This window comes from Quercus suber, unplaced genomic scaffold (genome assembly GCF_002906115.3).
Source record: "Quercus suber isolate HL8 unplaced genomic scaffold, Cork oak 2.0 scaffold_150, whole genome shotgun sequence".
In the NCBI taxonomy this organism is placed as follows: domain Eukaryota; kingdom Viridiplantae; phylum Streptophyta; class Magnoliopsida; order Fagales; family Fagaceae; genus Quercus; species Quercus suber.
In genome coordinates this window covers 60,354-73,815 of record NW_027069611.1, presented here as the reverse complement: position 1 = coordinate 73,815, position 13,462 = coordinate 60,354, and the positions used below count along the sequence as shown (strand labels likewise).

The following is a 13,462-nucleotide window of genomic DNA, read 5'->3' as shown; positions in this document are numbered from 1 at the left end:
CTCAGCCAAGTCGCGAAGCCAAGCCGCCAACCAGCCCTGTTTTGAAAAACCTGACTCTTCACATTCTTATCTCATCCTAGTATAAATACCCCTTAAACCCATGAAATGTAAAGAGTTTCCTGAGAGAATTTTGAGAGAGAAACTCTAGAGAAAAAAAAGATTGATTCATCCACAATCTTCACCTAAGAGACTCTTCAAATTTCTCTACTCTCTTCCTCTCCATTGATACATCCTTGAGAGGTTCTTGACCAAATCCTTTTCTCACTATACCCACGTTTGTGAGAAAATCTTTTGGTGCTAAGGGAAGTAGTTTGGAAAGGACCAATAGTTATTGGTTAATGTTATAATTTATAGCGAAATTTGGCAAGCTAGAAAAGAAAAAGTTTTGGCATAACCTCGTTAGAACAAGAAGCTTGGAGGGTCTATTACTGTTCATGTATCCCAACTACATTTTCTAGTAGATTATTGACCGCTTAGAGGGCGGCGGAGAGGTTTTACGCCGAGGGCTTCGGTTTCCTCTTCGATAACACATCGCCGTGTTGTCTTTGTGTTTGCATCTCTTCTCTTAATCTTTACCATTTAATTTCTGTTGTGGATGTGATTTTAATTGGTTTAGATTGTTTATCAATTCTGTTATAAGTTTGTTATCATTTTTCGCACATACATTGTTTGATATAAAGCTTGAATTGGTAATTTGTTATTTGGGAATCTAAACGTTCATAGTGTTTTCAACGCTATTTAAACTTTCAGATATTGCAGAAGAAGGCCTGAAACCAAATTTCTAAAAGGCATTGATCAGCGAGGCCACTAGTAGCCTGAGAAGATTATTCCCTTAGTTCATGTTTGCTACATCTATTAATTGTACTGGAAAGAATCATGATGGGCAAAAGAAAAGTAACTACGTATGTTTTCCATGAAATTCCTAATTCTCTCTTGACTCTGTCTTCTCCGTGCATTGTTTGTTGTGATGTTGTTTCGAGAAGGCATCAACTTTTTAAAGCGCATGCATTGTTTTGTTTTTGAATGTATTTGCTTTTAAATTGTTAGTATGCCATGGCATGATAGGTTTCATTATGTGTTCTTAAACGTTTTGTGGACAATGGGAAAAAGATTTTAAAGTTTTTGTGTGATACTTAAGCTTAGTTTAATTCATTTTGCAGTGGGGTTATATCTATTATTGCAGCTTGATGGGAAGTATTTCATTTACTCTTACATTGGGTGGAGTGATGAAGATTTTACCATTGAATGATGAAGTACATTGTTGTCTGTAGACCACCTATTAATGGTGTTTTGAGGAAAGAGTTCCCAGTCATTTGAGTCATTCTTCTTACCAATATAACTGCATTAAAATACTTAAAAAGGACCAGAGACAATTGTACTTGGGGGTTAAGTGCAAAACCTGCCCCATTTGCTAGCCACAACTATAAGTTCTTAAAAAAATAAATGTCATATTCTCCTTGGAAAAACATTTTGCCAGCTGATGAGGAACAGTCGTGCTAGGTGAGACTCGCGTGTGTCCTGATCAAGGTGAAAATTGAAATCCATACTTTGGCGAAAATTGAAATGTGTACATCCACTTGAAAGTGAAGCCTATAACTAGGTGCTCCTAATTCTAAAGAGACCTGTAACTGCGCTTGTTCAGTCCATAAGTATGCTCACTTACTGCAGCTTGAGAAAATCAAGTCTCATACATGGTGGGGAAAAAAATCTTAATTTTAATTTTACGTTTTACCCATATTCAAATTTAAGGTGGGGAAAAAAAATTAGGTCTCATACATGGTGTTTTCACTTTTCAGCCCCAACCAAAAAGGAACATAGTAGAGGGGGAGAGGGAGAGAGGAAGTGCTTATTGGGTAAAAACTGTTGTTCGGAACTGAAACATCGGGTATATATTTTATCTTTCCGGGATAAAATGGGAAGAACAATTTTTGAGAGAGCCAGTTTAAAGTTCAAAGATTAAGAGGATAATAAATTTTATCAGTTAAGTGAACTGCCAAAAAATACAAAGAATTTAACACTTTCAGGTGGATTCAAATCCAAATTTTTTCTTCGAATAAAACCCAAAAAAAAAAAAAAAAATGCAAAGAATTTAACAAACTTGAAGGTTAAAAAGATAAATTAACCTAAAAAATAATAATTAAGTGCAAATTTGTAAGAGTCTTAAAAAAAAGCAACCATAAAATAGTTGATAGTTTAAAAGCCACATGAGCCGCTAGTGTCAGCTCCTCCTCCAGATCCAGCACCACCACCACCACCTCCAAGTCCACCGCTGGGGTCACCTCCAGGACTTGGAAGGGCAAGGTCGCCTCCACTTTGATTTGAGGGACTCGGCGGCCTTCCCTGTCGCCGCTGCAATATCTACACAGCAAAACGTAGACGCAGAACACGGCCATTGCCAGAGCTGGTGCTTCCAAGCCGACAAGTGACAACCAAGGCGATCACAAAGTTCTTCATTTTCAAACGCTACACGAACTGGGGTTTTTGGGGTCTTCTGTGCCAAAGCCGATGAGGTTAAGTATCAGTTGAAACTTGAAAGCAATATTGTGGGTGTTGTCTGAAACCTTTTGAACGCGACTTCTACTAGATATAACAAACAGACCAAAAAAATAGACCAACCAATCATTTTCTCTTTTAAAAACTAGAGTTTGGATAAGGTAAATAATATTTTGAAGATGATCACTAACAAAAACGTCTGGGTGGTGTAGTCGGTTATCACGCTAGTCTCACACACTAGAGGTCCCCGGTTCGAACCCGGGCTCAGACATTTTATTAATTTGTTTTTTTTGGAATAATTTCATACATAAACGTTGTCGTCTAGATCAATTTCCTTTTATTATTGATAGAGGACTTCACTTTCTCTTTTCTTTTCTTTTCTTTTCTTTTTTTATTTATTTATTTTTTATTATCAGGAGCACTTCACTATCACTCTCTCCAATCATAATATACATAAACATTGTCTTCTAGTTCAATTTCCTTGTATTATTGATAGAGGACTTCACTCTTTTTTTTTCTTTTCTTTTTTTTTATCAAAAGCACTTCACTTTACTCCCACTCTCACTCTCACTCCAACCCCAACATACATAAACGCTGTCATCTAGCTCAATTTTCTTTTATTATTGATAGTGCACCTCACTCTCTTTTTGTTCTTCTTGTTTTTTTTTTTTTTTTTTTTTTAAGGTAGTAAATATAAGACAGTCCTTTTGGAATTCTAATATACCAGTAATACTACTAAGAAAGCAAATAGGATGACTATATCAATTAAGTTCTTGGCAACGATAAGGTGAACCAAACACTGGATAAGTATATGAGGAGACCAATAGATACGAGCTATATATCAAACATACCAAGCCAATAGCTAAGAGGGGTTAATATCCAACAATAATTCAGATTATACTGTTATAGTGAAACATATGAGAGCAGCATAAAGATTGTTTTGCAGATACAGCCTCTCCCATCCAAAAGGGGTTATGTTATATAAACTAGAATGATGCTGGAGATGGATTTCTAATCACATCAAGCAATCCAGGTTAACCTTACAAATCACAAGGTTAAAATGGGCATTAATGCAAGCCAAACTATTGTCAAGTGTTATAGTATTAATGATGATGATTATGAGTATTGAAGGCCATGAAATCATGCTTGTACATCCAGAGATTTCAGTTGTATGCAGTTCATTTTCCAGAACAATTAACAAGTTGAGATGATCTTTAAGTTCAAAGGAAAATTTTACAATTTTTTTTTGGGGGGGGGGGGGGTGTGGGGTCGGGGGTGTTCTAACACTGGAAGAAGAAATAAAATTCTTCCACAAAAGAGGCATTCAAATTACTCACCACTCTTCCCACAAATACACAGCCCGCTCTTCTCCGCTACACTCGTTCAGTAAGCGAAGAACCTGAAAAGCAATTGTTCAAGTTTACTACAGTTCTAGCTCCATTGGAAAAATGAATTGGTTTGTGTATAAGGCTTACTGAAAACCTTATATGGGCATTGAGCACCAGAGGAGTCAGCAGGCCTGCACTTCTCAGACACCTGTAGCACAGATGCATTGCATAAAATCAATCCTTACGAACTCATTCTTCCCTTTATCAAAGAACCATTGAAATAAAGCACATCACCAACACAAGGACATAATATTGAATCAAAGAAGTAAAGCATACCTCCAATACAAGAAAATTATGATTGGACAAATCCCCAATGGCATCTTCTGGTAAATCCACTGCCACTCTTTCTACCGTAGTATCAACTTCAACGGTCATCCCATCACCATTTCTATTATGAATTTTCGATGAATATGCCTCTGTATCATTAGATATGGAGTCTTCAACAGAAATGACATCTTCTACTTGATCCAAAAGTTCAAGCAATGCCTGTGAGAATAGGCAAACAAGTAGATATCATTGGTAATTACGACTACATTATGAGAAGACATATTAGACTTATGTGCAACAAAGCATATCAGGCTATCAGCTTCCAACTCAGAAATCGAAAACTTGTGCTCTATGTTCATGCGATAATCAATACTTAAATTGGAAAAGTGGTATGATAACTGAAGAGCATAAGTAAAACTGCATAGTACAACCAAACCTTTTTGTGTTGTCTTAAACCTAGCTGATCAGTTGCTCCATTGCATGCTACACCATTAGCAATCTGTGTTTCAGTTACAGCATAAATCAGACTAAGTACACACTTAAAGTTGGCAATGAAAAATATCAGAGCAAGAAATCAAAAACTTGAGTCCTAAATATATAACTTAGTTAAGAGGGTACTGTTATTGGTCTTTTCTTGAATCCTAAACAATAAACCATTTAAAGAAATAGTTTTTCTCAGTTTTCCACAAATTGTCGGCCTATGAAAACAAAATTACCTTATCATGGCAATATGATAGAGATGGTGGAGTTCGAAAGGGGCTCTGTCCACTAGCAACTCCAGTACTAGTCAATTCACTTCCATTTCCACACAAATCCATATCCTGATCCAGGTCAACCCTTTTCACCCCAACCCTATTCATGGATACCAAAGATCTTTCAGCAGCCTTTCGTGTTGGCGATGAGAGCCACATCTCAACCTTCCCAGCTTTACCGGGAGAAATTGGTACCTGCACTAATCACCATCACTTAACCATCTGAATCAATCAAAACATAACAAATTGACAACAGATGCATAAAGCAATAAATAAATAAATAAATAAAAATAAACATGCCTTTTTTTGTGAGCATTGCTTCATGCGTAAAGAGTTGAGCCTCGATGAATCAGCCAACACTCTCATCATCTTCTCTGGCACACGCTTTGAAAACGCTTGGAGTCTTTCGTTCACCGGAGATATCTTCCACGTCACCTCATCACCCACATCATCTTGGCTCTGCTTTATCAACTATATCACCATAATTCAAGAGTTAAAAAGTAATTTACACAGTTTACGACTTTAAGCATTTTCACCTAAAAATATTAATTAATAGAGGAATATATGTATCAAAATCATGAGAATTAAAGAGAGAAAAATCAAAATGTGGACTAAATGGGTGCTATAAGAGAATTGAAAACTGTGATATTTATCAACTATCACCACGTTGTTGTTTACAACAAATTTAACCCCAAATTAATAAACTTTACTCTAATTAGTATTCATTAAGCATAATTAAAAGATCAAAATAAATAATTTACACAATTACTACACCCTAAAAGCATTTGCACCAAAAAATTGTTAATGCTAAAAGAACATATTAATCAATATCTAGCAAACACAGGCACTTCATTTAAGGTGCTATACCCATGTCATATCTGTGTTGTACCCGTATCATATGGTGTCATACCAGCCATTTCAAGTTAAAATTATTCAAAAATTGCCCAAGTCATTGTGTCGTACCCATATCTGTGTCCATGCCCGTGCTTCTTAGAATTCAATATCAAACAGAGAAAAAAACAGAATGTGGAATATAATGCTAAAAGAACATATCAATCAATATCTACAAACAGACACTTAATTTAGTGTGTTGTACCTGTGTCGTATTTGCGTCGTATCCGTGTCATACAGTGTCTTACTTGCTATTTCAAGTTATAATTTTTCAAAACTTGCCCATGTTGAGCCCATTCGAGATGTGATGCAAGCTTCAGCTTATTGAGTTTTTAACTTCTTTTTGGTACTACTCATAGCCCCATTGCACTTTTTGATACTATTCAATGAGTCTATTGTATTTAGCTAACTTTTAAACATTTTTTTTACACTTTCGGCAAAAAGATTTCAGTTTTAGCTAAATAAGTTGTTCCCAAATACACCCACGTGATCTTAGATCAATCTTAAACCGAGAAAAACACATTGTGGACTATAAAGGATGTTATAAGAGAATTGAAAATCTGTGATATTTATCAACTATATCACAATGTTGATGTCTACAACAACAAATTTAACCCCTAAATTAATAAACTTCACTCTAACTAATCAAAAATAATAATTAATCAAAATTATCAAAACTCAGCAGAGAAATATCAGAACGCGAACTATAACATTTACCATTCCAGGCGAGAACTTGAAGCGCTTGAGAGAGACGGACTTGGAAACCTCCGGCGACACCTCGGAGAGGTTCTCGTCGGCGGCGTTAACTCCGACTAACACCACGTTCTCCTCCGGCGTGTTCTGCGAAACGGCCTCTTTCTGATCGGGTTTCTTCGAAACCGGTCCGTTTTCATTGCTCCGATCAGTCAACACCGGAGACGAAACGGCGGCGGCGGCGGCTTTGGAAGTGAGAGGAGGCTTGGGGTTTTGAGAGGCGTTCTGAGTCTGAGTGTGGCGATCGAAGAAATGCTGGATGCCGAACTTCGAGGGCTGCTGCGGTTGATTGCTGTTATGGTTCGATTTCTTGATGGATGAGGCTGATGATAATGATGAAGAATTGGGTTTTTTTCTTGGAGGCATTGGAGCTGAAGAGTGAGGATTTTAGGGTTTTTTTTTTTTTTTGTTTTAGTTGTTGATTAAGCTTCCAATAATGCTCAGAGAGTGTTTTTGTTTTTGTTTTTGTTTTTGTTTTTGTTTTAGTGGAGTATTTTTGTTTTGTGAATTTCAGATTTGTGATTTTCCCGCCTAAACTTATGGCGCTTCGTTTTTATTTTTTTGATAAACTCATATAATATTGCCTGGTTGGAGTTTTTTTTAAGGCCTACATTTAAGTGGAGCAAAACTTGAGAATAATACTGTAAAAATATATCTTTAATTCTCTTATAAAACATTTCTTATAAAATAAGATTACTTTCTGGCTAATTCATTTCTTCAAAGCAATTATATGTTTATTGTTTTTTTTTTAAATAGAAAAAAAATTAAACAAAAAATAAAAAATCATCCTCACATTTATCTTCCTATCACAAAAATATTAGAATAGTCTCAAAGCACGCACATGAGCATGTACTCGGAGGCTAGTTTATACACACACACACAAAAGTTTGGGCACAACTCCCACTAAAAAACTTAACATGATTATATATTTTGAAAATCTAGACATTAGATTGTAAGTTCTTTATGCTTGTAACGCTCATGTTAAATTTCATGTAAATCAAATGTTATTTATTATTCAATCCATCATTTTTTTTAATAAATATTTTTATATTACAAAAATTTGAAATTTAAAATTTTGACTGATTCTATTGATTTTTGATCTTTTGGAAATTTTGCAAGCACAGAAGGCATAAGAAGAAAATGTAATTTAATGGTTAATTTGTCAAAATTCACATTTAATATAAAATAATTAAATATATTGACTGGAATTGTAGCAATTGGTTACAACCAAGTTTGCAACCAAACTTTTTCCCAAACAAAAAAGTTTGTAGCCAAACTTTGTCTATATACATATGATTGAATTTTAATCTAGGGTGCCCACTTCATAATAATTACACTTTATTATCAAATCAAGATATCTATTGGTTTTTTGTGTAAGTAGAGTTTAAATTCCAAATTTCTTATTCAAAAATATGAAACTTTACCAGTTAAGCTTAAGTTTTAGACAACCAAACAACAACAAAAAGTTGAGCTACATTTTATAGTGGGGTTTTTATTGGTACACTCACTATAATTAAAATCCTTTATTTCAAGAATTTAGTATTAATATTTATTTATAGTGGTGGCAAGAGTTCTTGTTCCATTTTACATAACAATCGGAAAGTGTGGAAGTCGAAAACACTTGTTTGGGCCGAGGCCTCTGCTAATGCCCTGACTGTCATAACTAATTTATTAAAACAGGGAGGGGGGGAGGGGGGGAGGAAGAGGAGGGGGAATCCACAATGGGAGATCTAAACAAGTAAAATCTAAGTTCAAATGGATATTTTACTAATTAACAATATGATTATTCCCTTATTGAGGTCACAAGCAACCATAGACAAATACAATCACTCTCTAGTTGTTCTTACACACTCACCCAATCCACCTTTTCAGTAGTGGGTTGTCATGATGGAAGTCAAAAGATACTTTTCATATTAGGTGTTTCCTCCCCTCTTTTGATGATGAAAATAGATTTTTGAGGTGTAAAGCATTGTTCAAGCCGGTCACTCAGCATTAAATGCAACTTATGTTAGGTGGAAACACCTAATTAATGCGAAGGTGTCTATTGCTTGGTTACGAGCCATCTCACATGGCTCCTCAGCCGGATTTATGGGCTGCGTCTTCTCCTCAGCTGCTTCATTGGCCATTCATCTCCAGTCAAGACTGCCCATGGTGCAGTGAACTTCGTCAACTCTCCTTTGGTGAATGAGGGGGACCCTTCTCCATTAGGCCTTCAACGGATGTGTTATGCCCACAATTCACCTAGAAGTACACATGATATTACCTATTGCCATCACGTGGTGTGGGTCAATGAATCTACACCGGAAACCCCCTTTTTTATTTAGCAATATATATATATATATATATCAAAAGCTTTTCTATTGTGATTTTGTGATAGTCGGATACTTAATTTAAAGTTTAGAATATACAATGTAACTAATTTGGCGTAGGAAAATTATTTTAAAAAAATTGGCGCAGGAAAATACAATTTTTATTTATTAAAATCATGAGGCAAACAGGCAAAGGCTATTACCAGTTCACAATCATCAACAGTAGCAAGTAGCCAATGAGAACTCATAATTATAGAATTGGAAAAGAATAGAGAATCCTCATCTTTTAGGTCCCTTTGAGTACATATAAGTTTTAACAAAGAGCAAGCTCATCAATTTATTTCTATTTTAATTGTTTGATTGCTGGTTTCAGGTTTTAGGTTTGTTTCACTAGGTAGCTGTTTGAATGTTGTCGTACTTTACCGTGTTATGATGATGGTAAGTCCTTTGATGAATCAAGGAAATCCAGGTTAAGCAACAAGCCACATGAAGACAGTTGACCAGATTGTTAAAGAGAATGATGCCACAACATAAGTCCATAGCATAATGACAGAGCATTCACTCTCTCCAGTCTTAAGCAACTGAGAAATAGTACCTGCCAAGTTCACGACACAATGTTACTAATTCAAATTTTTACATATAAAAAAAAATGATAGGTAATAAGACTTTTATTGAAAAAATTGAACATTATGTTCACAATGGTGAACACTCTAAACAAGAAACAGATACAATATAATCAAGAACTAAAGGAAAAAAAAAAGAATGTTCAAAGTAATATAAAATTTTTACATATATAGTGGTTTGTTGAGAATATCACAACCAAGGAATGGACAACCAAAAATATTTCACCAAATTGTTTGTTTACTTTGTTATTAGGCTCGAGTTCAAATCTAGTAATGAATTGTTTAAACTTGGTTTATTTACTTTAATATCAGGCTTGAGCTGAAGTGAAGCTTAAAACTGAGCTCAAATTTTCTGTTTTTACTTGGTTGGATAATTTCATGAATGGGCTCAAACTTGATTAAATCATCCCTTGCTGAAAAAACCTATATCTCAAGAGTCTAGATTTGTTAATGCATACTACGCATCAAATTAAATTCTGAAAATATACTAATTAACTCTCTTGCACTTCAATAGGAAGAATGTTTGCAAAACATGAAACAAAAATGCAAGTTTTGAGAAAATTTTCTTTGTAGTTGAAACATATTAGCAATGGAAAGAATTTATTATCTTCAGTGTTTAGGAAAACTTTGGGCTAAACTTGGTTTTGTTCAAGCTTTGTTCATTAAGTAATTGAACTTCAAACTCCTGATCTTCGTTTGTTTAATTAATGAACAAGCTGAAACGAGCATTTTCTGAAGCTGAACTCAAGCTATTCACTCAGACATGTCTTATCACATAAGACACGGTGGCAAAAAGGAAATCTTTCATATTAGTGGACAAAGATCCACTTCTGCAGGGTCTAGGAGAGGAAGTAGGGAGGCAACCTATATCATTTATAGAAAATATTGGCAAAACATTAGTACATTAAGGATTAATCTAGTTGATTTTTAGAATATTCAATCAATAAGCCTACTCAGTCTGATCTTGCCTAAATATTTCTAACAAGCACAAGGTATATAAGGCTTTCAAACATAAGGCTTTAACAACAATTGCCAACAAACAAACCAATCTGTTAAGCAATGTGAACTTAAGCACGCACAAATATGGATACCACCTTAGGTAGCATCTTTAGAAGCATTATTCATGTCTTTGATACTTAATGGGATCAAAACAGGTGGTTTTAGGCTTGAATAACTGCATATAATAATCACCAATGAAAATTCTGTGATCAGACATACCTACAGTCATAGCGGGTGGAAGTGCATACTGAAGCATAAGTGTAAACTGATATAATGAATCTGATCCCACCATGCCAAAATGGTTTGCAGCCTTAACAATAACAATACCCAGTAAAGGCGATATAATGTACCGAATTGCAATAATCCCTAGGACAATTGATGGACCTACTTCAGATCTCTTTAGACCTGTAACAACAAATATATTAAAATAAATATCAGAAACCTTTCACAGACAATTAATGAGGGGATTGAGCCAACCCAAGGAATACATAATAAAGATTACAACCAATGTTAAAAGCAACCTCTAAGAAGGTTCGCTCCAATTAACAATGTCATACATGGTATTGCTGCCTCCCTGTAGAAGAGAAAGGAAACTAAAAGGATTCAGTGCAGATTGGTAGATATAGAACACTCGAGCTGCAAATCAGAATGTCCAAATTGAAAAGTGATATTTTCATGTTGTTCCATTGCTTCTAAGTTGTAGGAGTTAATGGTTCATTAGGGAAGATTTAATTGCTCAAAGGAGAAATTCTGGTATATTTGAAAGGCCCTTTCAGGCTGTGTATATTTGACTATAACAACTTTATGTACTAATACTATTGCTGCTAATATATTATTATGGAGTATTTACGAGTAATGATACTATTGCTGTTAACAGTGCTTCTTCTCTTAATTGAATATGTTTGCAACGAGAGTTTGTTGCTAAACATATATGTAATTGATTTTTCTGTCTGATGCATTGGACTTCTCATGGGAGTAATTCACACACGTTCATTCCTTAAATAGAATTATAAATTTAACTTTGATATGTGCATATTAACACTACTTCAAGTTGCAAATATAGGAATTTTAGAGTTTAGAATTGTGAGCAGAAACTTGAACACCAAAATCAAACCAAGACTCAAGCAGTGCCTGCTTAGTGAGCCTGTGGCAGGATTCATACCCTATCAAATGCACAGAATTGTAGATTGCATGAAGGGGAGCATCATCACCAATCAGTATCTTTCGAATTGGAGAGACTATTCCAACTGCAAACGCAATAATCTATAGAAGTAAAAATTAGCATATTATTTAGAGATCCCTGTGTGGCAGCATATACACAACTTTAAAAAAATTTTAAAATAAATATATTCTGATTAATTATTTTGAGCATTTGAAATGAGTCAGGCATTGCATTATGTCATTCCCCATTTAAAGTGTATAATTATATTCAAGTTTCAAGAAACAGAACATGTTTATTTTTGGAATGAATATGCTTCCAATATAATTTCTCTAACTCAAGGTCAAGATGGAGTGAATTCCTCAGATTATCTACTTTTTAAAAAAAAATTAGGAACTGCAGATTTTACTGGAATTAGAGAAGTAAACACAAACCATATTGATTGCTAACAGCATAAATATAAAGCTTATGCCGAATAGAACAAGAGCTATGAGAATACCGCTGAAATGGTAGATGGTGCAAACAATTTTTTGAGGTCAATGTACCCATAGAGCTTCTTAAGGTGCAGCTTAGCCTTCTCCAGCAATGATACCTATCAAATGAATCTTTAAAAGGTTATTTTATTCAAGAAGAGAACAGGGGGGAAAAGGGGGAAGAAAAGTTACCTTTGCTAGCAATGAAAATCTTCAGTATAAAACCAATTAAACAATAATATATCTAATTAATATTATATAAAGTTAGATTGTAAGAGATATAAAAATTATAATGTGATATTGGTCAAGAAGACATGTGGTAACCCATGTATTGGAATTAGTGGTCTATACTTAAATGCATCTTATTTCACAAGGAATCATTTTAGGATAGGATAGTAAGATATTCCATTCAACTTTACAAAATTTAATAAAAGTACAACTATTTTATGCCCTCAATCTCCTACATTGAAGCTATGTCCTACATGACCTGCACATGCTAAATTGCTTCTTAATGTCCTCTGATCTTCGTACAAGCATTTATCTTCTAACTGAAAGTCTTATGTTCGAGGTTAGGATTATTTCTTCTTTATTTCTCATTGATTGAATTGATCATGAGTGGAAATCAAATTTTGAAAAAAGCAGGCTTTTGAACATTATAAATGGGAAGCCACAACAGCAGAATATCAGAAGAAACCTTTGCTTTTCCTTCACATCCAGTAGAAGGGACTTCAACTTGATCTGTATATTCCTCAGAGGTGGGGCAGCCCCTTGAAGGAAGAAGAGCTTCTGTGCAAANAAAAAAAAAAAAAAATGCAAAGAATTTAACAAACTTGAAGGTTAAAAAGATAAATTAACCTAAAAAATAATAATTAAGTGCAAATTTGTAAGAGTCTTAAAAAAAAGCAACCATAAAATAGTTGATAGTTTAAAAGCCACATGAGCCGCTAGTGTCAGCTCCTCCTCCAGATCCAGCACCACCACCACCACCTCCAAGTCCACCGCTGGGGTCACCTCCAGGACTTGGAAGGGCAAGGTCGCCTCCACTTTGATTTGAGGGACTCGGCGGCCTTCCCTGTCGCCGCTGCAATATCTACACAGCAAAACGTAGACGCAGAACACGGCCATTGCCAGAGCTGGTGCTTCCAAGCCGACAAGTGACAACCAAGGCGATCACAAAGTTCTTCATTTTCAAACGCTACACGAACTGGGGTTTTTGGGGTCTTCTGTGCCAAAGCCGATGAGGTTAAGTATCAGTTGAAACTTGAAAGCAATATTGTGGGTGTTGTCTGAAACCTTTTGAACGCGACTTCTACTAGATATAACAAACAGACCAAAAAAATAGACCAACCAATCAT

The 13,462-nt window shown here is 35.1% G+C and overlaps 2 protein-coding genes and 1 non-coding gene across 3 annotated transcripts; 1 reads left to right on the top strand and 2 right to left on the bottom strand.

Annotated features, from left to right (window-relative positions):
- Positions 1-2,193: 2,193 nt before the first annotated feature.
- Positions 2,194-7,137, bottom strand: LOC111998300 (DNA replication ATP-dependent helicase/nuclease JHS1). The gene is made up of 9 exons (XM_065777165.1): positions 6,509-7,137; positions 5,201-5,371; positions 4,865-5,095; positions 4,585-4,647; positions 4,158-4,367; positions 3,976-4,029; positions 3,831-3,892; positions 2,463-2,580; positions 2,194-2,358 (listed from the first exon to the last, which is right to left on the bottom strand). The coding sequence occupies exons 1-9, from the start codon at positions 6,908-6,910 to the stop codon at positions 2,194-2,196; spliced, it is 1,476 nt and encodes a 491-aa protein (XP_065633237.1). The 5' UTR covers positions 6,911-7,137.
- TRNAV-CAC (transfer RNA valine (anticodon CAC)) lies at positions 2,691-2,764 on the top strand. Its single transcript has one exon. It is a non-coding gene; the product is annotated as a tRNA-Val (tRNA).
- Positions 7,138-9,072: 1,935 nt separating the features above from the next.
- LOC136061351 (protein PIN-LIKES 3-like) lies at positions 9,073-13,232 on the bottom strand. The gene is made up of 7 exons (XM_065777164.1): positions 13,044-13,232; positions 12,802-12,936; positions 12,134-12,226; positions 11,638-11,738; positions 10,997-11,049; positions 10,695-10,880; positions 9,073-9,448 (listed from the first exon to the last, which is right to left on the bottom strand). The coding sequence occupies exons 1-7, from the start codon at positions 13,230-13,232 to the stop codon at positions 9,324-9,326; spliced, it is 882 nt and encodes a 293-aa protein (XP_065633236.1). The 3' UTR covers positions 9,073-9,323.
- Positions 13,233-13,462: the final 230 nt, after the last annotated feature.